Consider the following 27,128-nt stretch of genomic DNA (forward strand, 5'->3'; position numbering starts at 1 on the left):
GGCTTTGTTTTAGTGCCATTTTTCTGTTCAGAAAGGACATGAGTAATATAATCAGAATGTTACAGCCATGACCAAGCTGAGGAATTGAATTAAGGTTGAGTAACTGCTGCTGCTGGATTAATGACTGTGTTACCCTTCGGCCTGCTTCATGTTGTGAGGATAAAGCCCTCATCAGCTGAAGGTCAGTACAGGGCTGGAGCCTTCATGAAGTTGTGTAGTTTGGAAAAAGAGGTGAACTCACCAGGATTCTAGAAACTATGAAATTTCATAATTGCTTTTAAATACTAGCTGGCAGCATTAAGCAAGAGTTGAAAGCTGAGTTTTCATCTTAGTCAGTATTTTAAGACTGATTCAGCTTCCTTAGTACTAAGGCTGTATTTCTACAGCCTTTTTCTCTTACACTGAGAAAAAGGTTTTTTAAATTACTTTGGGTATATACAAACCACAGTAATGTGCACTGCTTTAAATCAGTTTGTATGCACAGAATACTGGAACTTAAAAGCACACCCTACACTTGCTGGAGTTAAAGGAAGTTCTTGAGTATGTGGGTACAATGATGACTATGTCATACTGGGTGTAACAAGCCACCTGTGTTTAGACACATTTTTCAAAAGTGCTCTGTACAAAATTAAACCTTAGGGAGGGGGAAAAAAAGGAAAATAATTAGGAATAATAAAAAGCTATGGAAAGGCCATTACAGCTTTACTGCCAGAGTACAAGCAGTCATTGAACTTGAGGTGTTACATTCTTACAGAACAAGTATTAAGCTTTAGATTCAAGGTGAAAGATGGGACACCACCACTAAAGCATTGAACAATACCAGGGGCTGACTGCTGCACGGGGGAGCAGTAATCCTTTCGGGGAAAGAGTTCACAGGAAAAGCATGAAGGATAGAATCAACTTTAAAAACGGTATTTCACACTCTACAGACATTATTCACAATGAGTTAAATACAAAGCTCTCCTTCTGTATTTAACAAAAATGCATCAAAGTTGACATTTTGTATAACTGTGGTTGATACAGACATGTACAAACTGGGAGTCAAGCAGCTGAAACAATGGGTTTGCAATTCAAGTGAGAGCATTTGCATAGTGGCCGATATACTGAGGAACATTTAGGGTTAGCCAGAGTCATAACTGGAGGGGGACACAGCTGCCTGCTCACCTGGCCCTGAGCAACACCAGCAGACACCAGACACTGGAGGGTGTGGCAGAGCCTGGACAGGCTGCATGCATTCCAGGGATGCTCTGGGCTACAGATTCTGGAAAGGTCAGCAAGGGACCTGAGCCAGCAAGGGACCTGAGCCAGCCAGGGCCCCCAGGCAGGTACTGCAGCTACAGCCCCCACTCCTCTCTATTGGCAGCCACAGACTAATGCTTTGCTTCATCCTTTTGCAGAGTTCTAAGGATGATTTTTTTTATTTTTTTCAAGATCAGGTGTATCCTCTTGTCTGGTATCCAGAAGGCTGCATTCAGAGGTATCCATAACTTGTAGGGATGTATTTCAGGGCTTGATATTCAGTGTATCAGATATAATAGCATTGGGGTAAAGACCTGTAAACAGGAAAATTCAATTGCACTTCCCCCCTCCCCTCTAAACAACTGAATTTTAGGAAGTGTTGCTGACTTTTGTTAAAATACTTGTATAAGGTTATTCCTTGTTATACCAGGACAGAGGGCAAGAAGACACTAAAAAAACCACTTTTTATCCTAATCAATAGGGGGTAAAGGAAAAAACGCTGAGAACACCTGCCTGTGGACAGACAAATATCAAGGAAAAGTCACATCCCTTCCTCTTAAAACCTAAAGTAACATCTTGGGGTTACATGACAGAAAAGAACTGGTAATACACCTGCATCCAGACTGTTCAAAATAAGACTGGTATTTTGGGCCCTGGGTCTTTTCTTAGCATAGCAGAATATTTAGGCACTAGTAAGATAGGCAAGAAGAACATCAATCCTTAAAGTATTAAATATACACGAAAATATACGAAGGATTTGACTGGGTCCCTTTATTAGGTCAAAAGGTGAATGCAAGTGTGTCATAATAAGCCAGTGTCCTGCAGCTTATTACACACCAAAAATATAGACAATAAATGATAATCCTACCTACCTACATAAAAAAGGTAATTTTTAGAGTAAGTTTCTAGACTTGCACAAAATAAACTGCAAACAATCAGTTTCCATAAGAACAGCAGTTTCATATAAAGGGTGGGTCAACCCGCAAGCCAGGTCTGCTTTACCAAAAGCTCTCAAAGATTTGTGCTTGAACACGGGGGGGCCTGTCCTGCTGTCACCCAGATGGTGAAACTCATCCTGTCATCAGGATGAAGCCCTGGAGAAAGACTTCACCCCCCACCCACGTTTGCAAATAGCTTTGTGACAAGATACAGAAAAATTAGCTCTATTAGGGAGGAATTGATGTAGATATTGTATCCAAAACTTAGGACACTTGATTGGGCGAGGCTGTTAAAATCACAATTCAGTCTTCTCATCTGCAGTTGTCCTCCTGGCCTGACCAAAGCAGAACAGCTAATGGAGGAGCTCTTCTATGGCCACCCTACTTGACCCAGCATCCTGCTCTCACTTTAAATCACCTGCAGTACCTCAAGCTCCTTCCCACCCCACCTGGTCTTTTTCCATCTCTTCTGCTACCAGCCCACTACAGAGGACTCCAAAATGCAGATGAGAGGAACTACAATAGCACAACAAGTGTAAACAGTTAGTAGGCCTGCCACATCTTTATTGCTATGGGTTTGGACAAGGGGGCAGTCTCCACCCACGGGTGGTGTTTGAGGCAAAAGGATAATAACCATTAAGATACAAAGTGATGAACAGCAAAATTAGGAATAGCATATTTCAGAGCTCTCAGAAAAACCTGTACCTGGAAGGTACTGAAAAAGACTTGTACTTGAATGGTGGGCTTGCCTCTGACCCCAAAGTAGTGCTGGTCAGTGTGTGATGGTCCCTTCTGACCTACTGGCATCAGTACAGTTGCTTTCCTGCCCCTGGAAGGCTAAGGCTACTACACACAGCTACCATGACTGGTGGTTCAGTTCACAGAAGTCTCACAACTAGGGTCATTCCTTGTGCAATGTTTGATGGAGATGAAGGTAAAGTGGTTTCTTGGTCAACAGTTGCAATTTCTTCCTTTTAAAGTCAGTGGGTTTTTTGTACCTGTAACCACAAAAAAAATAAGTTAATCCAAGCGCTAATGGCTGTGTAGAAAGAGGAAAGAAACTAGAAAGCTTGTACAGATGTTATTACCATAATATTTCAAATATATCTGACAAGACTGGTAGCAACAATGAGTAGATTTACAGGAAGAAAAGCAAACCAGTATTTTCTCAGGATTATTTTGTTAACAAAGATTTAAATTTTGAAATTAATGTAAGTTTTTTGTAAGAAGGATTCCCAATATTATACTCTGGATTGCAGTAGATGCAGTATCAGTTACTCAGTACTTCAGAAGTACTCCAGCTAGCACAGACTAAACACTCTTACTCGGGATGCCCAAAATTGTAAGGTTCATCCTCTTCCTGAAAAGAAAACTCCAGAACCTCCAAAACCTCACTCAGCCCTTCAGACACACAGTAAGAGCAGGATGCACACCAAAGCCACTGCAGCTCCAGTGGCTGATCTATTTCTTTGTCTACTTTAAGCAAGTAAAAAACCCATTCATCCAACAATGCTTTGAGATGTTCAAAAGCTTCCATTGTAAAGTAGTATCCCATGTCCCAAATCAGATCTTCTTACCAAAGTTCTGTAGGAAAGGATTGTAGAGTCGATTTTTAGCTTTTTGTTTGGTTGTTTTTGTTTTTTTTTAATTATAGCTGATCTAACACTCAAGCTGGGGTCAAAATTAAAACCTCCCACACAGAACAAATTAACTTCTCATAAAATTTACTTACAAACACCAGCATTTTCTTTGGAAATAGTCCAATTTTTGAGAAGGATCTCTAGCCATTTTATTTGCATAATGGCATTTTATCTTCCCTTCTTTATTAAATTGATTTCCATAAGAAATATTCTATTTTTAATAAGTACAAGAAACCTTCCTTGTTGCAACAAGCCACTCACTGTAACTCAAGTACAGTTAATTTCCTCTGCCACTGACATCTGTAATTGCAAGTCACTTACAGTTCTATAACGATTGCCCCAGCTTTAATTTCATCCATCTCCATGAAAGCAAAGCACTTGGTGCTAGTAAACCTTTTCTTAGGCTTGTAGTGTTTGAATTCAAAGAAAATAGCTGCACCTAGGATGAGAAATGGTTTAATACAGAAGTTAGCAATTATGGCCAATAGTTAGCTGAAAACTTATCTGCCATTTAGATGCTCAACATACACTGGGGGGAATTATTGTAGCATCACAGAATATTTTGGGTTGGAAGGAGCACTAAAGATCATCTTTTATCATCACCAACCACTGCCATGGGCAGGGACATCTTCCACTAGACTAGGTTCCTCAAAGCCCGATCCAACCTCACCTTGACCACTTCCAAGGATGAGACATCCACAATTTCTCTGGGCAGCCTGTGCCAGTGTCTTGCCACTCTCAAAGCACAGAATTTCTTCTTAATACCTAATTTAAACCTATTCTCTTTCAGCTTAAAGCCATTATCTTTGTAACTTTCACTTCATGGCCTTATAAAAAGCCCATCTCCAGCTTTCATGTAGCTCCTCAGTTACTGGAAAGCCACTTTAGAGTCTCCCTGGAGCCTTCTCCAGACTGAACAACCCCAACTCTCTCAGCTTGTCTTCACAGGACCAGTGCTCTGGGCTCACTCCAATGGTCCCTGTAACTTCTGTTATTTACTCAAAAGCTACATCATGATCTTGAAATGCTCACTTATGAGTGTACTCTTCCCTCAGTTATTCATCTCCAGGTAAGTTTGGTCAATGACTAAGGTTTTTATCTCTTCTCATTCCTCCTCTGTCTGCAAGCCATCACAGTGACCACTTTGAAAGAGACAGGATGCAAAAGTCTATTTTCATCCATGTCTGGATACTGAACTCTGCAGCAGCAGTTCAGGCATGGCCATTTTATTAGATCAGGAGCAGCCTTGTGTCTACACTTTCAAGGCTCCCAGTCCCTGTTTCAAGTCTCTGATACTACATACCTTTTGTTAGTTTTTCAACATGTTTCTGAATCTCAATGTCCACGTTAAAATGGACGTATGTGTCCTCCTTCCTCAAAGCCACAGGAGTATCTTGGACAGGAGTCAGATCTATCCCATTCAAATCTGCAGAGAAGAAACAGTGTGAGAATGGCAGAAGCTTCTCAGACTTTGAGGTCCTGCTTTAAGAGACCAATGAATCACTCCCAATACTGCCACAAAAAGACAAAGTGCACCTCGGTTTTTGCCCTAAACTTAAAAAGGGGCTTCACAGTCTGTGAATTTTCTTGTAGATCGCAACACAAAATCAGGTTACATTCTGACAATATTTAAGATGAAAAAAATTTGCAACTATCCCTCTTTTGATTTATAAGAGCCCATGTCTTTCTACTTCCAGCAAAGGATTCCATTCCTCTGCAAGCAGGACTCCAGCAGGGCTTCAGCCCTTCAGCTGAGCTGGTAGAATGGGATATGCACCCAAGACTGCCCTCCACACAGGGTCTGCGGGCCACAGCTGACCCAGGTAACACCACCTGCCCATGCCCTGCCTTGCTTTGCTGCCAACACTCCACGTGCATTTTTCCTCCTGGAAAGATGGTTCCTCCACAGGCAAAGGCATGGTAGGGCCATGCATTGGACTCCATCTGTCAGCACCAGTCACTGGCTGTGCTGCTCAGGCACAAGCCATCACACAATAGTGTTTCTAAGCTCTGCTGTTCACATGAGTACATTTGTTTTCTCACTCTTCCTCCTCTCATTAGCAATCACTTTCCCTGAGGTAAAGCAAAGCTGCTAAGGATGTGGCCAAGACTACAAGTACACAGCACCTGCACTGTGCCTGAGGCAAAGGCTGAGGCTGGGTCCCTGGAGCACAACTGATGAGCTTCATCCAGGGAGCAGGCTGGGATGACCAACACTGCATCAGGAACAAAGCCCTCTCCAAACCTGCAGAAGAGCAGCCTGGTGCAGAACCAAGGAAAACAGCCATGAGGTGTCTTCAGACTCTTCATAGAGACAAAATGACTTTTCAGTGTTACTTTTCCTCACAAAACTTTTTGAGAAATAAAATATAAAAGTCACCATTAGCAGACTAGGTGATAGCTAGCTGCCAACCCACACACTTTTTGATCCTACCTTCTACCTCATTAGTTTGCAGCCACCAGAGGAGCTTGCAAATAAAGAGCCTCATGTGACTAGAAAGACTTCTTGGGAAAGTAAGCCTAGCAATATACAGTCTCCTTTTGCTCCAGAAAGGAACTGAGAGCTAGTTTTGAAGGCAAGCAACAGTTTTAACAATATGCAATAAGTTAACTACTTCAGTGGCAAGGAACAAGGACTATTTGCTTTACAAGTTCTGGTAAGTTCCAGGATCCTGTTAGAACCCCATAGGATTGGTATTTTCCTGCTGGCCAAGAGAAACTCGGCATGAAATAATTAAATTTGATTAAATGTGGGTCCATCTAGCTAGCCCCACCACTGAAGCCACTCGTCCTGCAGCTTTCTGGCATTCTGGAGGCAAAGTTCAATCCACAAGTGACTAGAGAAATGGAGCCCAAATAATACAATCTATAATGCAAACCTAATGAAACACCATAAACAGAAAAATATCCCGTTTCCAGGACTGAAAACACAAAAAGGCAGTTGCACCAGCTGGGAAAGGTAAGCCATGCTCCAGCTTTCAACCATAACCAGGTGAACTCCTCAGAAGTCCAGAGAGAAGCCAAAGGCTTCACTGCTGAAAAAAAATCTTCACAGGAAATAGAATTAGCTAAAGCTTTCTATCTTTATATTCTGGGAGGTAACATTTGTGAGTTTCACTGGAATTCAAGTGCAATTCAATACTGTGACTCTTACTTCTGAACTTGTCTGGTGGAGGAAGCACTTGATCACACAGCTAACAAGTGTTTTATCCCTACCTTTAGTATCCAATAGCACATCTAAAAGAGGACACATACAAGGTCACCAACACAACTGAAAATATCTAGGGGCTACTGGCTCAGCTATGAATTTTCATATGCTGAACAAAAAATCATACCTCTAAAGACTAAAGATAAGCAAGTCAAGCAGGGCAGATTAATACAAAAATCTCAGCCTCAGGCCAAAGCAATCAACCAAAACATCCAAAACAGTGAAAAATTCTAGAGTTGTCTATCCTGGACAGACAAAGAGAGAGGTTCTTCCAGATTCATGGAGGGTCACAGAAGAAAGGGGCTTTCACTTTTTTTTTCCACTTGGGATTTCACTGCCAAGCCTTAAATGTATTTTGTTGTTTATTTCACTTGCAAGCTTTGCTTCTCAGCTTCATACCCATTCCTCTACAATGTTAGGCTGCAGCACGATGGATCTTTGTTTTACTAAAAAATCATTTTAATGACAGGGAAAGAATGGAGCCAGCAGGCTGTGGTTCACTGACTCCAGAAAGCTGAGAAACCAGTATGCATTGGGGAGTACCAACAGTTCCAAGAGATCTGTGCTTCAGATTCAGCTGAAGATTCTGGAATAGAGAAGTACAGTCTGCCAAGTCACTGACAGTCAGCTCACAGAATGGGGAAGGCACCCCAAAGTGCACAGATAAGCATGTCTCCTGCTGTTATTCACCTCCCAGTATCTTTCAAATGCAGACTTCTTCCACCCTTAACTAAAGCAGAAGCCTTAAGTCCACAATAGGAAATGCAAATACCAATACATATCTTTCCCAGCAGGATGAAAAATCAAGAAAGCTTTCAGAAAACACACTCTCTGTAAAATAGAAATGAGAAGTTAGGAAGAGAAATCATTACCCTTTACACTGACTGTGATGTAAGGATCAATGCACTGCCCAGCATCTTTCAGACCAATTTTCTCTATGTTGATGGTGAGTAATGTCATCCCGGGTTCAGATGGCAATCTGGGTAATAAAGTACCTGGAAAAAGTAAAGCATATTATTAATCCTTTGTGTAATTTTACAGCAGAGACCTAGCTTATCCCACTACCTCTCACGGAAGATCCTGTTCTCCTTAGGAGGTTCAAAGCCCAAGGATTCATATCCCACAGAACTATAGGAAGTCTGTACACAGACACAGAACACTATCTGACAGATTTCAATGCCCATACCAAAAACCCCAGGACTGCCTCAAGTCAAATGAATTCATAAAACACTAATGCCATGAGAACAGAAAGGAGCTTTGTTTAAAGCATTCTTTCTTGCTGTCACGTAGAATAACTCATTCGTGGAACTCACTTTATATTGTTTTTAAGGATTCAATTTGGGAGGCTGGATTTAATCTGCAGTTGCAGCAAGTCCAGACACTTAACCAGGAGTCTCATCCCATTTAACATGACTTGGCTCCCTGTTGAACATTTAGACTGGGAGAATAAGGAGGAAAATGGCATTATTCCAAATCCCACGGGACACAAGGAAATGAAATAGAGATATTTTTCGTTATCTATGTTCTACTGGCCTCTACTTAAAGGAGAAGAAAAAGAAATGTTTCCACGTCCCCCACATTCCCATCTGTCTTGAGGAAGCAGTTTCCAGCTCTGCATTGTGAACATTTATCATGATCAGCGTAAACAAATCTTCGCAGTGCTAAGGAAGGCAGTACAACTGGCAGGAAATCCAAACTCTTCCAACTCACTAAAAGTCGTGATATTCTGTCATCAACAATGGAGTAGGTTTCTTCATGGTGATTTTAATGAAAACTAATAGGATTCAAGCCTCTCCCCAGTATAAGATAAATAAGCACCAAGAGAGAAAATGCTTAGACTCATGAGCAAGTTTGATGTGAAGTTTTGGTTTTCTAATTAAAAAAAAAAAAAAGTTATTTTGCTCTCAGAACCAGTGCCAGACATGATCTCTTTCAGGATCATCAGCAAGACTTGAAATCACATCTGTGATGCAGGCCACTTCTGTATCTCCTCTCTTGACTGCTAGCAGACTCATGAGCTCCAAGGTACCATTGTCTGCAGACACTTCACAATGTGTCACAGCAGAATTTGACTCATCATTCTGAAGTAATGGGACAGGCTTCTGACCCTGGTATGAGAAATGTTGGAAAGCAAACCTACTAGAGAACTTACTTCTGCAAAGCAGCATACACACTCAAGTTAATCTTGCTGTCTGTCTTGAACAGATGTTCAAAACCAGACTCCTTATTTCAATCTAAATGAATGTTGAAGCAAGACATCCTCTCCTTGACAGAAAACTTTGCCATCTTTCAGTTGTCTTCCAAAAGCAGCATGTCCCCCAAAAGCTAGGAACAACTATAAGCTCCACTCTTTCTATAACACTCAAAGGGATTAAGTGATGGGATACTTGACAGAAAAATCACCTGAAAGATGCACCAGACTGGCATTTATTATAAAAAAGAGAGGCTTAAGGAAAATTACTCTGTTCTTGAAAAATGTGTGAAATTGAATTAACTTTTAGGAAAGTCAAGCTCACTTCCAGCAGGTAAGAGAACAGCAAGGAGAGTCAGCCTCCAAGGAAAAGTTTTCTTTCTGCCTCAGGAGCACAAAGAGCTAATCCAGTGATGGACTGAGGCAGCTGACTGTAACCTGTCTCAGGCAAGGCACAACCAGGGCAGGTTGTGGATCCCTGGATCCTCTGGATTCATTCCACACAGGAGCCATTAGCTGAGAGAACTGCTTCATGGCATAACTCTGCTCGAGCTGGGCATCATGCTGCCAGTCTGCCTCCATCTCTTGGGCCTTCAGCAGGCTCACACTGATGCTTTTCATGAGCCAACTGCCAGACATTTCAGACACAGCTACAGGGCCTCATTGCCAGAGGGGGAAGGGAGTATCTACAAATCTCTTCCTATGAGCGGTTCTTGGATAGACAAAAGTGAGCCAACCCAACAACTCACTGCCACCGAGACACAGAAGGTTCAGTCTCTCCATTCCAAAGCCTGGATTCAGATAAAGGGGAAAAAGGGACAAGTCTCCTGCTGGGTTCACAAATGGAAATGGGTCACTGAAGAACCCATTGCCAGCACAGCACTGGAATAAAGAAATACATAATCAGGAGAAAGGCAGAAAACCTTTGATATTAGAGGCAACAAGCCACTGGCCAATTCAGCTCCATTCAGCACAAAAGCCTAACTATGTAGGATTTATAACTAAGATGATCAAGGGAGTGGAAAATCTCCCTTATGAGGAAAGGCTGAGGGAGCTGTGGCTCTTCAGATTGGAGGAGAATGAGGGGTGACCTCATCAATGTTTACAAATATGTAAGGGGGGAGTGCCAGGAGGATGGAGCCAAGCTTTTCTCAGGGGTGACTAACAATAGGACAAGGGGCAATGGTTACAAACTGGAACATAGGTGGTTCCATATAAATATTAGGAAGAATTTTTTCACTGTGAGGGTGACAGAGCACTGGCACAGGCTGCCTGGGGAGGTTGTGGAGTCTCCTTCCCTGGAGACATTCAAAGCCCTCCTGGATGCATTCATCTGTGTGAACTGCTGTAGTGACCCTGCTCTGGCAGGGGGGGTTGGACTAGGTGATCTCTAGAGGTCCCTGTCAACCCCCAACCTATGATTCTATGTACACTTTGTGCACAAATTCCCATAAAATGTGTATTCCACTAAAGAAAATCCACCTACATCTGGCTACACTGCAAATCAGAATGTACAGTAAGACTTCTAGAGAGCTATGTAAGGCACATCACCAAATACAACCTTCTCTTTTTCTGGTACTGAAGGCAAACAAAGAACAACACATTAGATGCCTGATACTATGATTATTACCTAAGATTGTATTTTGAAGGTTGAAACTAAGAGCTGAATGAAGAGCATCACAGCTACGTGAGCAAACTAAAAGGTTATCAGACCTTCATTGGCTCCTGGGTTAGGTGAATGGTGAAATGTGATAACAATGAAGCCATGCATGTAGAAGACCATGATCACTTAGACAATACAGTTATGCACTATGAATTAAAAGCATATAGAAGCAAAGAGTGCAACAGATTTCCATCAATTCAATATAGGAAGTCCTCATAAGGTTCACCCCAGAAGGCTGCAAACTGCTTTTGTTTAAGCCTCATCAGCCAGACAAAGAGCAACAGACCAACCTCCAGTCAGGTAAGAAACACCAGACTAATCTTCATTCAATGGGCAAACAAGGTTTGTGTTAAAATAGTAAAAAAACTCCTTTGGGAGGTGCTTTCACATAGGCAAGGACTTAAACTATCAAAACCAGAACTACTCCCTCTTCATCCTCTCAGAGCTTTGCTTTAGTCTAAGCCACTGTCTCACCAGATAATGCAACATAAAAATAACCATCAACAACTTATCACATCTCCAGCAAGATATGATACTTCTGGAAGGAGAAACATTGCCACAATTTAAATGTCAATGTGTCTGAGACACTTCTCATAGTACAGTTAAAGGGCATCGAATGAAAACACTGAGTTTGAATAAGGAATAAAGAATAATTACCTGAGGTAGATGGCATTACCCTCATAGGTAACCCATACATCTGTTTTACAGTAAGATAGTAATTGCTGAGAAAAAAAATACAGTGGCCACCTTTGAGGTTCCCAAATACAGCATCAGAGTTTGCATTAGCCTGTTGCTCCTTTCCCAAACTCTTCAGATCATAGGTGGAGAAAGGGGATTCTCAGAGGCAGAGCTTACACATTCTACACAGGCTGGCATGGTAAGGTTTGTGATCCTACCTGGAACTCTAGCAGGAAAAGAGTCTGGAGACCCAGCTCCAGCTCCTCCTTCCTCATCATCCTCCTCAAACTCCAAGTGTTCCTCTTCTCCAGGTGCTAAAATCTTCCTATAAACCATAAGAAAGAAGAATGAGACTGAAGATCATTCATCCTCTGGCTTTCAACTCACAAGTCAGCACCCTGTTGCAGGGGTAACATGCTTTAATGTTATTTCATACTTCTTATTACTACTACCTTTACCTATAGACTCTTACAGGAGCTCAATCCAATAGAAAGTACAGAGTCAAAAAACAAAAGACAATAATGGCAGTTCCAGAGAGATGTAAGGATGTACAAAGTCCTGATTTTACCAAAAGCATGGGACTGATCTTTAGTAGTACTGTGACAAACAGAATTAAAAAGTTTTTCAATTAGCCAGTTTACCCAAAGCTGTACTGTAAGTAGGTGCCTCTAGAAATGCTTGTGTTTCAGATGTACACCAGGTCCCAGACTATGCACACTTTCAGATACATACATGGAGTGAACCAGTTCTTTCTTACCTGAGTGGGACAGGCTGAACATCAAAGGGGAACTCCTTATTGTAAGTGAGGATATTCTTTAAGACTGCAGAAAGGGGGAAAAAATAAGAACCTAACATCCATAAACAAGCATTAACTCTGCTGATTTGCACAGCTTAGTCCATTCTCACAGCATCTTCACACTTGCAAATAATAATATTTTTTAAATAATCAGAGCATATAAGAAACCACAAACCCTCCTCTCATATTTTAAAAACTAGTACAGTCCTGATCAGAGCTTTATCACTAGAACATTCAGACAGGCTGCAGTAAACTGCAATAAACTGCATCACCACCACACCTACACAGACAGGGAAGATAAACACAGCAATAACTAAAAGCATCATGAGGAAGAGCTCCAGGTCTGGGGTAACAGTAAGAATCTTTGGTGATTACTGAAAGGAGGGTGCTGCTATTGGCCTCAGCTTTAAATGGAATGAAGGTTTCAGAAATGACACACTTCAGCACACCTGTAAGTTGCACATTCAGACAGCCACAGTGAGAACCCAAGCATTCTGGTTACACATAGCTCAGCTGAGATTTCCTGCTTCTTTATGCACATGGTTTAATTTTTTGTTTTGTTTGTGTTGCTTTTTTTCTTTATTGTGTTTCTGGGGGTTTTAAAAAAATTTTTTTTGTGAGTCCTGTTTGGTTTTTCTGCCCCCAGATGTCTGGGCAGATTGGCAAAATTCAGAAGAGATCCAGTGCAATGTCTAAGCATTAAGCCTCTGAGACACCAAGTATACTCTCCAGCTTTTGGTGGAGAACAGCTTTGCCATTTATATTGGAAACTCACCCAAATTTCAGTAATGGAAACTTTGTCTGTTCTGTCTAAAAGCACTCGTGAGTAAAAGCACAATTTCCAAAAGCATATGAAAGAAGTAAGCATGATGGCTAAAGGACCTAAAGATTTTCAAGCCAACACCTGCAGGGAGATGCACTCTCCTTCCAGGGAGTATCTGAGACTGGGTAGGGAGAGAGGAGGTAGAAAATCTGAATCCTCTTGCTGAGCCTCACTTTGCAATAGGCCCTCTCGGAGCATGTTTTGGAAATTCCCCCTTAGGACTACTGAATGAAAACAAAACTGTTTTAAAGCAGTGCTAAGATTACACAATTTCTCAGGGGCACATAAATACCAGTTATGTTTAAGGAATCACTGCCAGGCCCTTCTGCCTCTCTCCACAACAATTCAGCCAGTGCAGTAGGACACCTCCCCTGCCTCTCTTCATACTCATATCCCTCAGCATGGGCTTCATTATTAACTTACCAGACACCATCTGAATGCTACAGTGAATAAAGAACACCTCAAGAGAAATAGAGAGAAACAAACAAACAAACAAACAATCTTTCCTTTCTTTGCCAATTCTGATTTTTTTCTGATGTGTATACCACTTTGGATACAAACAAAACCAGCCTGATTCTAGCTGGACACAGCCCACAAATACACAGAAAAGCTTTTAGCTCCTCTCAGTGAGAGATAGGACAGATAAATCTGATGCCAAGTCTCCCTCCCCAAAGACTTCTGCCCCAAGGCATCAGTGATGCAGATCTCAACTTGGCAGCAAAGAATCACAGCCACTTCCCAACAGAAAAGCAGCTGATTAATAGCAGGTATCTTCCAGCACAGATGAGGTTCAGGAAAAGAAGGGGATTTTTATCACTTTCGGAATTCCCCAGGTCTTGGAGAGGTTCATAATACCAGAAACAGAAAGTGAAACTGCCTCAGACAGAAAAATCTCAGTAAGGCAAGACCTCTTACAGCTCATAGACATGTTCTACAGAAGCAAAAAGAAATCACAGTAGTTGTCCTCCTGTCTCGCACAGGTTGGTAAGTACCACATTCCTGTACCCAGCAAGAAGCTTCTCCTACTATGTGAATGAATTTCCCCTGCAAAAAAACCCAAAACACACAACCAACCAACCAAAAAACCTCAACAACAAAAAACCACAAACAAACAAACCACAAAAACCAAACAAAACAAACAATCTAAAACCAAACAAAACCCCCAAACCCCAAATAAACAAGCACAAAAATATCGCGTCTGACAATTCGTCGCAGTCATCACTAGAGGGCACAAAATACGAGCTCAGGAAGGAGCCAGTTTCACAGCCTCAAACGGAGATGCTGCCTGGAGGCAGAGCTGAGGCTCCTCCTGCCACCGAGCTGCATGGACTCCCCCGCTGCTTCCAGACATCCTCTGGAGGTGGGGGGCAGCAAAGGGGGTGCTGAATGTTTCACTCAAACACTTCTGGAAACTCACCACACAGAATCTCCTGCCTTTTGGTTCAGAAAGCTGTGAATTAAGCTTTGAAAAGCCCTTCTTCAACTCTTGCCTCATCGCCAATAGCAAGTAATTTTCCGAAGTTGCAATATGGGGATTTACTAAAATGCCCCTTTAAATCTCATCAGGGTAAGAAGTGGATCTACAGTACTTAGCCTGGTGATATGGTTACTCAGTCACTAAGAAAAAAAGCAAAGCAATAAAACAATGATGCAGCAATCACCCTTTGAGGGAAAAGAAAATACACCTATCACAAGTGAGAGCTTCAGTTGATTTAAGTAAAAATAACCAGATAACAGAAAAAACCCCAGAACAATAGGTTACAATGAACAGGAACCTTCCTTGCAATATTGCCTAATTCACTCAAGCTTTAAGAGGGTGGTTTGTGCTTTTTTGGGTTTTGCTTTGTTTTTAAAAACACACATCACCTCTAGAAAAAAGAGCACTTCCCCTCCGTGGTGCTGCTCATGAGAACAAGATTCATAGAAAGGTCTCTGTCAGTGCAACTAATGGGCTGATCCCAGCACTGTCATCTACACTTGTTTTCCAACAGAAATATTTTTAGCATCACATGTTCCTGTGCAGAAGCTGCTTTTTTTGTGATGTTGGGCAGAATCACATTGATTTTATCAGTATTTGGCACTCTCTTTAAAATTTTCAAAAGAAGTTAGCAAAATGAGCAGTAAGACCAGCATGCCCCAACCTGGCAAAGACCACTGTCCAGTTAAATTTAAGTGACAGCCTATAATGCCTGTACTGATTTCTTTTAGAATACATAGCTCAAAAGAATTCTGGTAAGTTTCCCCAGTACAACCCAGTACCTAATTCTCTTATAATAAATACATATACACTGAGCTTGAAACTAGTTGCTTAGTGCCTAGAATTATCCCACATGGACACAGGCTCATGGGATTTCCCAACCAATCCATTTGTAATGTGCATTACAACACCAGTATAAGCTTTCACAAGAAAAATATTTGTGAGATGCAGTGTGTTAGCTAAGATTTCACATAGTGTAGTTTTTAAAGAACTGTATGCATAGACTCTCCTGTAGCATTATTCTAGCACAAAAAAGCCCTTGACAAATCCTCTAAACAAACAAAACTGCTTCACTTTCCAAGCAGCGTGAAAGGCAAGCCTAAGCAGAAAAAGTCAGAACTTAACAACATAAAGGGGGGAAAAAAAAGTTAAATCTTGGTTGTCATAACAACAGGCAAAGCAAATTTCTCAGCCATGTTGACGGCTTTAGGCACAAAAGTAATTAAAACAAGCCAAATTGTGTGAATAGCTGTTTTCGTTCCACCCTAACAGAATGGCTTGACCTAACAAAGGAATTGCTTATTTGCACTGCCAGCCCAGATTTTTTTTTAACTTCTTCTATTAGAACACATGAGAAAAGACAACATACATATTAAAACACTTCACGGTGGATTTTAGGAAATGGCTGGTGCTGGCCTGATTAAGATTCCTCTCCTGCTTCCATCATTCAGTCACTCACAGAACATTTGTACAATGGAATCTAAAATGCACAGACACTAAATAACTATATCTAATAAATACTAAATAAATATCTAAATAAATATCTAATATCTAATAAATACTAAATTACTAAAAACTTTGTAATCAGCAAGCAAATGCATCAGTACAAAACAATCCCAAATTAGAGGATGCAGAGGCCAGACATGCAATGAACAGATTGAGAAATACCTCAGTACATAGTTAGTCCCTTTGCTGGGTTGTGGTCTTCATGGACCTAACCGTCTTGTAATGTTCACTTACTTTCCATTTTCAAGGAAGACATTAAAAGCATTTTGATTCCATATTTTGGTAGGGACATTAGGAACATTTCAATGCTGTGCTACTTAGAGAATGGGAGTGTCAAGAATTTCATCTTATGAAATAGAAAGACTTGCATGCCCAACACTGTGTTCATCCCCAACATGTCCAGTAATGATAAAATCGTAACACAAGCAAACTAAAAGCAGCTTTTGGCAGCATTAGGGAGGGTCTTCTACATCTCCTGCTCCTCAAGAACAGCAAAAGCAATAGCATTCAGGATAACTGCTTAGATGTGAAAATGATCACAAGGATGCTTATAGAATAAAGCAGACAGTGTTATGGGAAGGAAAACATAGCAAATAAATAGATACTTCCTATGTGAAAAGGTTATTTCTGGATTGCCATAGCAAGAAATGATCCAGGATCAGTTGGGAAAAAAGCAACTTCACACAAAATACTTCAAAGACTGACTTGCATCTTCACTTTGACTCTTAACTTCACTAGTCTGGTAGCATTATGGTGGTAGGTGACAGGTGATTGGCTACTGTGAGCACAAGTCAAGTATTTTATTATTATCTTAGGCTGCATCAAGAGAAGTGTGGCCAGCAGGTCGAGGGAAATGATTCTCCCCCTCTAACTCTGCTCACATGAGACCCCACCTGGAGTACTGTGTCCAGTTCTGGAGCCCCTTTTACAGGAGGGACATGGATGTGCTGGAGTGTGCCCAGAGAAGGGCCACGAGGATGATCAGAGGGCTGGAGCAACTCTCCTGTGAAGACAGACTGAGAGAGTTGGGGTTATTCAGTCTGGAGAGGAGAAGGCTCCAACGAGACCTTATTGTAGCCTTGCAGTATCTGAAGGGGCCTACAAGAAAGCTGGTGATGGAGTTTTTAGGATGTCTAAGGACAGGACTAGGGGGATGGATTCAAACTAGAGGAGGGTAGATTCAGATAAGGTATTAGGAAGAAGTTCTTCACCATGAGGGTGGTGAAATACTGGAACAGGTTGCCCAGAGAGGTGGTAGAAGCCCCATCCCTGGAAGTTTTTAAGGCCAGGCTGGAAAGGGCTCTTAGCAACCTGATCTAGTGGGAGGTGTCCCTGCCTATGGCAGGGGGGTTGGAACTAGATGATATTAAAGTTCCATTCCAACCCTGAAAATTCTATGATTTTCAGAAGAAAAAATTAATTTCATGCTGCAAGGAGGAAGACCACAGTGTTGAAATTCAGTTCCAATAACAAATGTGTGGGTGTATTTTCCAACAGATTATACACTGTACTAGTGATAACTTAAACCATTCTTTTGTGTGAGGAGTAGCAGCACCCAAAGAATTACTTATTTGAAAATAAAGATGAATACTTTATCTGAAATGTTAGGGCTACTATTCTTCAAAGTGACCCACATTACATCCCTTAATACACTTCAGGTTTTGTCTATGTGGCAACAGATATTTGGAAGAACCACCTAAGCCCAACATTGCTGCCAAACCACACTGTGGTCAGTCAGTATTCATGATGCTGCCTTATTTTCCACTGTAACGATAAATGTCACTTAAGATACAAAGATACTACTTACTTGGTTCCAACTTCTTCAGATCCTCAAGCTTAAATTCATCCTGTGATTGGTTGGACTAGGACATTACAAAGAAAGAGTTAGAACTTACTGTTCACCTTCCCCTAAGACTGAGCTACCATAGCTTAGAATAAGCATGCAAGGCGCTTCCTTTGTTCAAGTGTACTAAGTTACTTCAAAGCTGTCTTAAAAAAACCAAACGAAATCTCCCCAATAGAGGAGGTTCAGCAGAAAGTACATTACTTCTCATTTATTGACAACAAACTTATCCCACATTCCAAGCTCTAATCTAGGATAATTATTTTTAAAACAACTAGTTAGTCTTTCATACTTATTAGACATAGGAACATTAAAGCAGAAGGACTCATTTGAATTCTTCCCCAGTCAAGTTAATCTGTAGCAAGATAGCTCTAACACTGCACTGCAAAATGATGTTCTGACAGGAGCATTCAAAACATTCAAAAGCATTCAAAAGGTTCAAAACACATGTCCAACTTGTAACTGGAACAGATATCAAAGTGTACAGGAGGAGCTTGACAAAATACTGAGCTAAGAGCTCACTGCAAATGGAAGAGAGATTCCCATCTCTCCCTCACCAACTCTGATAGTGCAATTCCCTCATCTGACCTGCAGTATATGTCTGCTTCACAATACGACTATTTGACTGACTAATTTAACAGAAAAGTTTTCAATTTCTAATTCTGAGGTAGTTCATCAACACTCTGACAAGCTGAACTAGTCTATTCTGAGATGACAAGTGGCAGAGCTGGAATAATAGAAGTGGTACAAACAAGAGGATTGACACTGTACATCCTCTTTTAGGCAGAGGGCAAGGTCTTACCTATTGCATCATTGCACCCTTGGCATCTCTTAAGATTACCCATTGTTTTCAACATTTCTTTAAGGCCCAACAGGTTTTTTTCTTGATTTTGCCCAAGTGTCAACAGGGACCTTCGGCCAGACTACAGAAAGAGTAAAGCAGCTATAACCACACTGTTAGAAGAATGCAAAAAGATGATCACACTCACTAACTGCTTTAATCTCTGCTAAGAAACCATAAAACTGAATTAAGTAAAACACTACCCAAAGTGAAGTGGATGAGCAGTTCTAGTGTCCTGTCACAAAGTTATAAAAACTCTACCCACACTCTTTAGGATATTTGTCTCATTTCCCTTTTGCTTAGGGGATAAGACTATGCTGAGATAAAAAGAAATTCACTTCCTGTGACACCTACTTTCAGTTCAGAAAGAAAAAAAAAAAAAAACAAACCAACAAAAACCGCAAACAAAACAACCCAAAGAGCAGCTCTTAAATAATTATTTTCATGCACTTGCCTACAGTACCGCCACTTTTCATGATGGCTGCAAATTAATCTTTATTCTATGCACACATTCTTCCTCATGCCCTACTGTGATTTTATGAAGCAGCTGAATTACTGCAAGGATCACTCTGGGAGTTGTTTTACCCTTGCACACAGGTTAGGAGGCAAAACTAATCAATTCTGAAAGAGGGAAATGAGGCAAAGAAGCAAAGACACAAAACCTGCAGTTAAATTCCTGTACAAACCCTAATACATGCTAATATAAATTAATTGAAGGGTTTTAAGGCATCACCTGGGACATCATGTTGACAACCTGGAAAGTCCAAGTGTTCAAGGGTTTGTTCACCTTGTTTGCAGAAGTTCTAGTTATGACTAAAGACACTAAACTAGCTTTAAAAAGATCTACAGTTACCTTTCACTATATTATGAAGTTACACAGGAAAAGGAGCTATACCTGTAAAGCTGCACTTCTCAGTTCCAAGCATGTTGCAATTTTAGCTATGGTTTTCTGAAAGAGAAAAAAACCCCAAAACTTCATTTAGTACTGAAATGGTATTCTTCCATATTCACATTTTTAAAAAAATCTAAGTATGAACAATTGCTTTTTCTTCCAAAGATTTCAGCCCTGTTATTTGGTACCAGATAATTCAGCAAGCATTTTTATACACAGTATCTTCTGAAAGTGCAACAGATAAAACAAACATTTGCCACTTAACTCCTTCCCGCAGCTCATCAACACAGATGGGGGTCATCCACTCAGCAGAAGCTGTTACAAAGCCTACCACATCATATATTGTTTATAAACTCAACTGCTCTGAGGTGATGGGGGAAAGAAAGAAAAATTAAATTCAAACCAACCAGTGTATCACCTTCTGAGAATTTGAGTGTTTTTTCCTAGTTTGCTTTTAGGAATCATGCCCACAGTTCTTCTACCAGGCTTACAACCTCAGAAGACCTCCTCAGTAACTTCTGAGGAGGGATGTCTTGACGCCAGTACCTCAAAACTGAAAAAACATGGTCTGCTTTTGTGGGTTTTGGTGGGAGAGCAAATATAATGGTGGATTATCTCTCTAGTTTTATAATTTTAAGATGCTTAAAAGCTGAGTGAAGCATCAATTAGATTCTTTGTTTCAAATTTGTCAGTTATGTAAGATACCTCTGAACAGAACTGTGTAGTAGTATCTCATTTTTATTTAAAAATGTAGAATAAAGGGCCTACAAACAGAACATCACTTAGTTTGAAGACAGTGCTACTTAAGCTTCTATGTCTCACAAAGTAAGAAGCTTCAGCAACAATCATGGTTTGATTACTACCAGCTGAAAAAATCAACAGGAATTCAAACTCCTGTAGCTGATATCAAGTGGACAAAACTGCATGGTTTATTTTACCTTGCTTGACCATCTCAAGTTTGCTCATTAACTAAGTTTTTAGTGAATAAAAAATGTCTATCTAGAGAGATCAAGGCGAAACTGCCTTTATTCAAAATGCTCTGTGAACATTCATAGGGCAAGAAAAATAGCAACAATGAAGCCATAAAGAAAAGCAGGTTATTTTCAAAATAAGATTTCCCCTCAGAAGGAAGGTAACAGTTGAAATATGCACCTGTAACTCATTCTCTGCTTTTAAACCAGGCAGTATAGAAACAGATCCCTCCAAGCTGGATGGAAGGGGACAAAGACTTCATAGATCACAACCCTAGCAACAAAGAGCTTCAAGAGTACGGGCATCTTACAAGTTATGTGCTATCAGCCAAAAGCCAAAACTTCCTTTAAAGGAGGTTTACAATTTAGGGCTCCAAGGGGTTTGTTAACAGCAGATGAAAAACATGCATGCTTTCACAGCTACCTTCTCCAGTCATCTGCCTTCACTCTCCTGGACTCAAATTTCACTAAGAACTGCTTCTCCATCGGCTCCTGGACCACCACTTATTCCTTAAATAGGCTGGGCTAAAAGCAAAGTGACTCTGGTTTCGATGCACCTTACACCACACTGAAAGTTGGAAGAGTTCAGGAGCTGAATTGTAAGTACATCAGAAAACCTCAAATGCAAAGCCAACAGCTGAAGCATGTAAAAGCCTCAGATACCTGATTTTCATCTGCCACCAGAGATTCAAAGCTGTTCTCCTCAAACGGTATCTCATTTCCAAGGCTGTTACAAAATGGCACTAGCCCAAACTTTACATCTTCATAGTTTATTTTACTGTACATTGTATGGAGGTCTTACTAAAAATTCAGTTCTTTTGGCAGCTTCCAAGAAAGCAGCAAGTGATTTGTCTTAGCAATGGATGCCCATTGTTCCCTCCTCTGCCCAGGATGTAGCACATGCAGCTGTGTGCTGTTTGGGAATTTCAATATGAAGCAGCATGGACCATATGCTTGCACAGAACATGGCTGAGTAAAAATACCACAGCTCCATTTCTGTGGAGGTTCGTTTTGTAGTCTAGGTTCAGCTCCCCCCAATAAATTCTGCTACATGACAGAGATCCATAACTGGCTCTCTAGCATAACTTGGAAAACCATGGATATTTTTTAAAAGAAAGGAGCACAGACAGCTCTGAATTAATTTTGACACCCTCAGACCCACACTGCACACATGGGTGTTGTGGATTTACATCTATTCGAGCTGGATGGGAGGACACCAGGTAGTACTACAGAAGCAGATTCTTAGTCCCTAGCATGAGAATCTGCCAAATCAGCTGCAGTTTAACAAAAGCAATCTTTTGCTTTTGTTAAAGCAAAGATCTCAAATCTTAGGTTTAAGAACTTCTAGAAAGATACTTTTGCAAAGGTTGAACCTTAAAGAGGAAGGTGTGAAGTAAAAGAAAGTAATCCAGAAGTTCACTAGGGAAGAGATGTTTAACTACAGATCTACCATTTGCAAAACCCCAGCAGTTCCAATGGTTTGAGTGTTGACTGCTGAACAAAGAGCATGCCCATTCCATGTTAGATCAACATCCTTCTGACTGTGCCACAGAGAGGGCTATAAATTCACAGGGTGCCAGCACACAGTCTCAGTGTCCTACCACAGTATCAGAATGTGTGAGCAGACTTGCACATGGCTCTTCCCCTCCCAGTCCCACATGAAGATTTAAGCCCACACTGTAAATGAGGTAGCAAGAAGCACTGCTCAACACCTATCTTCTTGGTCAATTCATCAACATGTTCAGCAATGCCCCTGTTTCCAATCCTGCTGATTCATAACTGCATACTCTTAAAACTGCCTGAAGTAGGCACTGCACAGGACAAACAGCAATACAAAATGTGTGTCCTCTGGCTCCTGGGGGGTGAAGGGCAATAATGCCTCTAGAAACATATTAACTGAACAGAGTTTGGGAGTCTTAAAATAGTAAAGAATAAGTTTTATATGGAATCTGTTAAATTATGGCAAGCTCCCAGCAGGCATTATTCATAACTATTTTTTGAGGGACCACACCCAACCCAAAAGTTAAAAATGCAGCTAAACACTGCTATCATTTTCAGCTGCAACTGTCCCACGCAAAGGCTCATTTCTGCAGCAGGGAAAACATTCTGCATCTCATTAGAGACTGAAGCCATAATTAACTTTGCTAGTTTAAAATAGTTAAGATTCAGTTTTATGTAAACTCATTACTAGAAAGGGAAAAAGTCAGTTGATCTCATAGTCAAGGTTTCTTCAGTGCAGTTGTGTAATAACTGTGCTAACTGTAATGCAGTCAAAGATGTTAGCATAAATACAGAGCCAAAGCAGAGTTTGGCTTTAAAGAGAGATCCAGGCTGCTAGGAGATGAGTAGTTTAATGAATCATGCTAAGACTGTTCAACAGTGCTCTTACTTCAGCAAGTTACCATAGCATAAAAAAGCATGATTTTCTAATACGGCATAAAACTCAACCTCGCACAAACACAGTTACTCAAGAAGCAACAACTGTGGTTACAAGAGGGCTTTAAAGGTCAAATTTATAGCTGGAGGCAAGGTGACAACACAATTGGAATATTTCATGTAGCAAAACACAAGGGCTGATCATGAATGAAGATGCTATTTTCAGAGACCGAAGGTAAAATAAAGAACAGAAATATGCAGATGTTAAGACCATAGTAAATCCACCAGTATGTGTATCTGTTAATATTCCATATATGCAACTTCCAGGTGATGAAATTGTTGTAAAGCCTCCTTAAAGCTGATGCAGGGTCACCAGATTTAAACACAATGACTGGTAGTTTACAGTACTTATCTGCAAATAAATTCTTCAACAAAATTCACTATCTTTCGTGAAGATTCCAGTACTGTTAATTATCCTAGTCTAGACAGTCCCTAAGGACTTGACTCCCTAAGGATTCCAGAACTATGTCCAGCAGTAGATGCAAGACAACAGCACCCTAGAAGGTGAAAATCCAGGAATGAACAGGAAATTCTAGACTAGTCTTCTCCCTGAAGGGAAATGGTTACAGTTTTTCAAAACACTCTTCAGATCGATAGCAAAAAGGCAAGATAAGGCTATTTAAAAGTCTGAATTCTTACCACAAGCAATTAATTTACTAGAAGACAAATGGAAAGTGGCTCACAGTACAGCTAGGAAAGAAATTGGTCATATCCATCATTGTTCGACTAACAGATTATATGATTACATGAGTAACACAATATCTGCACTTTAACACCACTTGTGATGCATGAAATGGACCCAAAAGGATAAAACTTTATACAGAAAGACAGAGCTAATGATTTAAACCTAGCCTAGTCTTTTCCCTGTAGCTGTAAAGCAAGTATTTTTCTCCTGATCCAGAGGAGTTGCTGATGTAATTAATCTCCACAGAGTAAGAAACAATGATAGCATCATAGTAGTTGTCAGCAGTATGTATGGTCCTTTAGAAAACACTTAACTGTAAATCTACACAAAGACTGAAATGAGGATGGATCAAGTAACTGGAAATCATAATTAGCTTCACAGCCTTGCCTTCTCCAATCTATGAAATTCTTTGCACAGCCTTGGGCAGTAATACCGGATAAGCAAATCTCAAAGTTTACACACTGTTCTACATAAAAAAGAGTTGGCTGTTTTAAGACATACAGAACCTCTGAAAGATAGTAGGGGAAAGAGACTTTCTGGAACCATGGTGGAACACCATGTTGGTGACTTTATTGGCAGAGACTTAGTTGAGCAACAGAAGCTGTTTTGGTATGCAGATTTTTGGAGGGTGGCAAGAGAGAAGAAACACTTGTACTTAACCAAACTGCTTGAAAACCCAGAAGCATGCTAAACTCTATTCCTGCACACCAACTGAATGGCACTATCACTAGATTATACTGGCCAAGCTTGTGCAGAAAAAGGGAAGACCAGAACAGCAAGGAGCTTAATATCAGACTAAAAGATTTGGCTGCACAGAGGTTTAGGTGTTTCTTTCGAAGCAATAGCAAGCCTCTTATCTTGTTGCGATTTTTGTTCCTTTTGGTAGAAAAGGGAAAGAAAATATTCTCTCAACAAAGCACTGGGGAATTTGGCAGTGTCTGTGGCTAATGAAATAGGCACCACTACTTGATAACCAGGTTCAAAGTTGCAGAGCATCAGACCCTTGCTGATCTGCAAAGAAAAGCAAGTGATATGTCAACCTCTTCTGTAAGATACACAACCTTTAAAAACAGGTATCACTCTGCAAAGATTCAAACCATCTACTCATTTTTCCTTCTCAGAAGACTGCCACCTTAAGACATGATTGTAGTTGTGCATTTCACATATGAGGCCAGTTATCTCTACTTCCTCAGCCCCTCAGGCCTTCCCCTCATGGCTGACCTCACTCTTTTCCACAATCTGGTCCAAGGTCCTTTCCACAAGTTTCAGGGAACATCTGGAAGCAAAGCCCTATGTGGTTCTGCTTCCCATACTTACAGGAGATGATGTCTCCAGAAGTGAGATGAACAGCTTCACCTTAATGAAGTAGCTGTATTTTCCAAAGTATCCACAGAAGGGAAACATGCAATAAAGAAGATTGCAGCTGAGAATGATGGAGAAAGCTACTAGCAAGGGAGAGAGAGCAGAAGTAATCAAAGAGTAAACAGCCATCCAACATGAACAAGGCTCCCAAGCCTTCCAGTCAGGAAAAGTGGACCCAGATTGACTCTGTTCAAAGTGACCATGAGGCTTATCTCCTTTGCAGAGGCAAAAAACCCATGGGATACTGGCTCTTTACTTTTCTTATTGGTACATGTCAAGAAAACAGCTTACAAACCACTGCCAGTCTCTATGCAAAGGTGTATTTCTTTGTAATGAGTTTCTTTAAACACATCAGGCCCATCTTCAGCTTCTGCAGTCAGGACCTGTGTTCAGGACCAACATTTCAAAACAGATTCTCTGTTACCATAGGTGGGATTCTGGGCTACTCAGGCCCAGAATCAGGCCTGAGAACATCCTCAGGCAATGGCACTGCTCAAACAAGCGATCTTATGACTTGGAAATGTGAAATTTTTTATTCCTGAGAAAAAACAGGCCTCTAAACAGGACACAAAAAAAATCACCTGGGCCTCATATTTGTGATATAGAGATCTTCTTTTTCTGCAAAAGTTTGATTGTATGAGACCTCAGCCAGCATTTTCATAGAATCATAGAATCACCATGGCTGGAAAGGACCTTCAAGATCACCAAGTCCAATTGCCAGTCCTACACCACCTTAACCACTAAATTATCTCCTGAAGCATTGCATCTACCTGTTTTTTTAACATGTCCAAGGACGGTGTTAAACCTTCCTGAACAACCAGTTCCAATGCTTCACCACTCTTTCAGCAAATAATTTTTTCCTAACCTCCCCTGGCACCACTTGATCCCATTTCCTCTTGTCCTATCTCTAATCACTAGGGAGAAGAGGCCAACACCCATTTCACCGCAGCCTCCTTTCAGGTAGTTGTAGGAGCAATAAGGTTTCCCCTCAACATCCTCTTCTCCAGGCTGAACAGCCACAGCTCCTTCAGCCTCTCCACATAAATCTGTTCTCCAGACCCCTACTCAGCTTGGCTGCCCTTCTCTGCACTCTCTCCAGTACCTCGATGTCCTTCCTATACTGCAGCACCCAAAACTGCACACAGTGCTCAAGGTGCAGCCTCACCAAGGTTGAGTGGAAGGGTAAGATAACCTCCCTGGCCTTGCTAGTCACACTGTTCCTGATACAGGTGAGGATGCTGTTTGCCTTCTTGGCCACCTGGACACAGTGTTAGTTCATGCTCAGCCAGCTGTCCATCAGAACCCCCAGGTAATGACCCTCTCTGCTGGGCAGCTCTCCAGCCACTCCTCCCCAAGCCTTTAGGGCTGGTGGAGCTTGTTGTGGCCAAAGTGCAGGACCCAACATGAGGCCTTGTTGAAACTCATACTATTGGCCTTAAATTCTCTAAAATCCTGTCACAGAATTTTATTAATATGATGCTGAGATAAGAAACAGCCTTTTAAACTAAGGGGAGAGAGGACGGAGTACAGTAATTCCAGTATTTTGAAAGATTATAAACAAAACATTCTAAGAGACTAGTAGGGAGTGTTCTGCCTGGACCCTTCCCAGTCAGGTGTTACATGTTAAGATAACAGCCTCCACACACACCCTCCATGTCTGCAGTTCAAGATATTTTGTATTCAGACTTCACAACATGAATTGTTCAAAAGTTGTATAAGCAAGTTATCAAAAGGTCACACACATAAAAAAGAAACTCCCACTTATGAAGGACTGACCAACATCCATGACATTCAATACTACACAGCAAAGCATCTGTCACACCCAATGACAGCAACTGTTTTAGCCATGCTGGGCTCTGTGTATCTTGAGGGAGCTAAAAAGGGCTCATAAAGTTCTGGTCTGCAGAACACCAACACTCATAACAGACATCAACATCTA

The 27,128-nt window shown here is 41.0% G+C and overlaps 1 protein-coding gene across 2 annotated transcripts in view; it reads right to left on the minus strand.

Moving 5' to 3' along the window:
• Positions 1 to 946: 946 nt before the first annotated feature.
• AIDA (axin interactor, dorsalization associated) overlaps positions 947 to 27,128 on the minus strand; it is a 30,739-nt gene continuing 4,557 nt past the window's right edge. Inside the window, exons 3-10 of one of the 2 annotated variants that reach the window (XM_030447125.1) lie at positions 19,739 to 19,792; positions 17,967 to 18,021; positions 12,315 to 12,378; positions 11,776 to 11,882; positions 7,898 to 8,020; positions 5,121 to 5,243; positions 4,139 to 4,256; positions 947 to 3,175 (exon numbers count right to left, since the gene is read on the minus strand). In XM_030447125.1, coding sequence (XP_030302985.1) covers positions 3,079 to 3,175; positions 4,139 to 4,256; positions 5,121 to 5,243; positions 7,898 to 8,020; positions 11,776 to 11,882; positions 12,315 to 12,378; positions 17,967 to 18,021; positions 19,739 to 19,792 — 741 coding nt within the window. In that variant the 3' untranslated portion in view covers positions 947 to 3,078. The remainder of the gene's footprint in view (positions 3,176 to 4,138; positions 4,257 to 5,120; positions 5,244 to 7,897; positions 8,021 to 11,775; positions 11,883 to 12,314; positions 12,379 to 17,966; positions 18,022 to 19,738; positions 19,793 to 27,128) is intronic. The other variant, XM_030447124.1, reaches the window with a different exon arrangement.

This window comes from Calypte anna, chromosome 3 (assembly GCF_003957555.1).
Source record: "Calypte anna isolate BGI_N300 chromosome 3, bCalAnn1_v1.p, whole genome shotgun sequence".
Classification (NCBI taxonomy): Eukaryota; Metazoa; Chordata; class Aves; order Apodiformes; family Trochilidae; genus Calypte; species Calypte anna.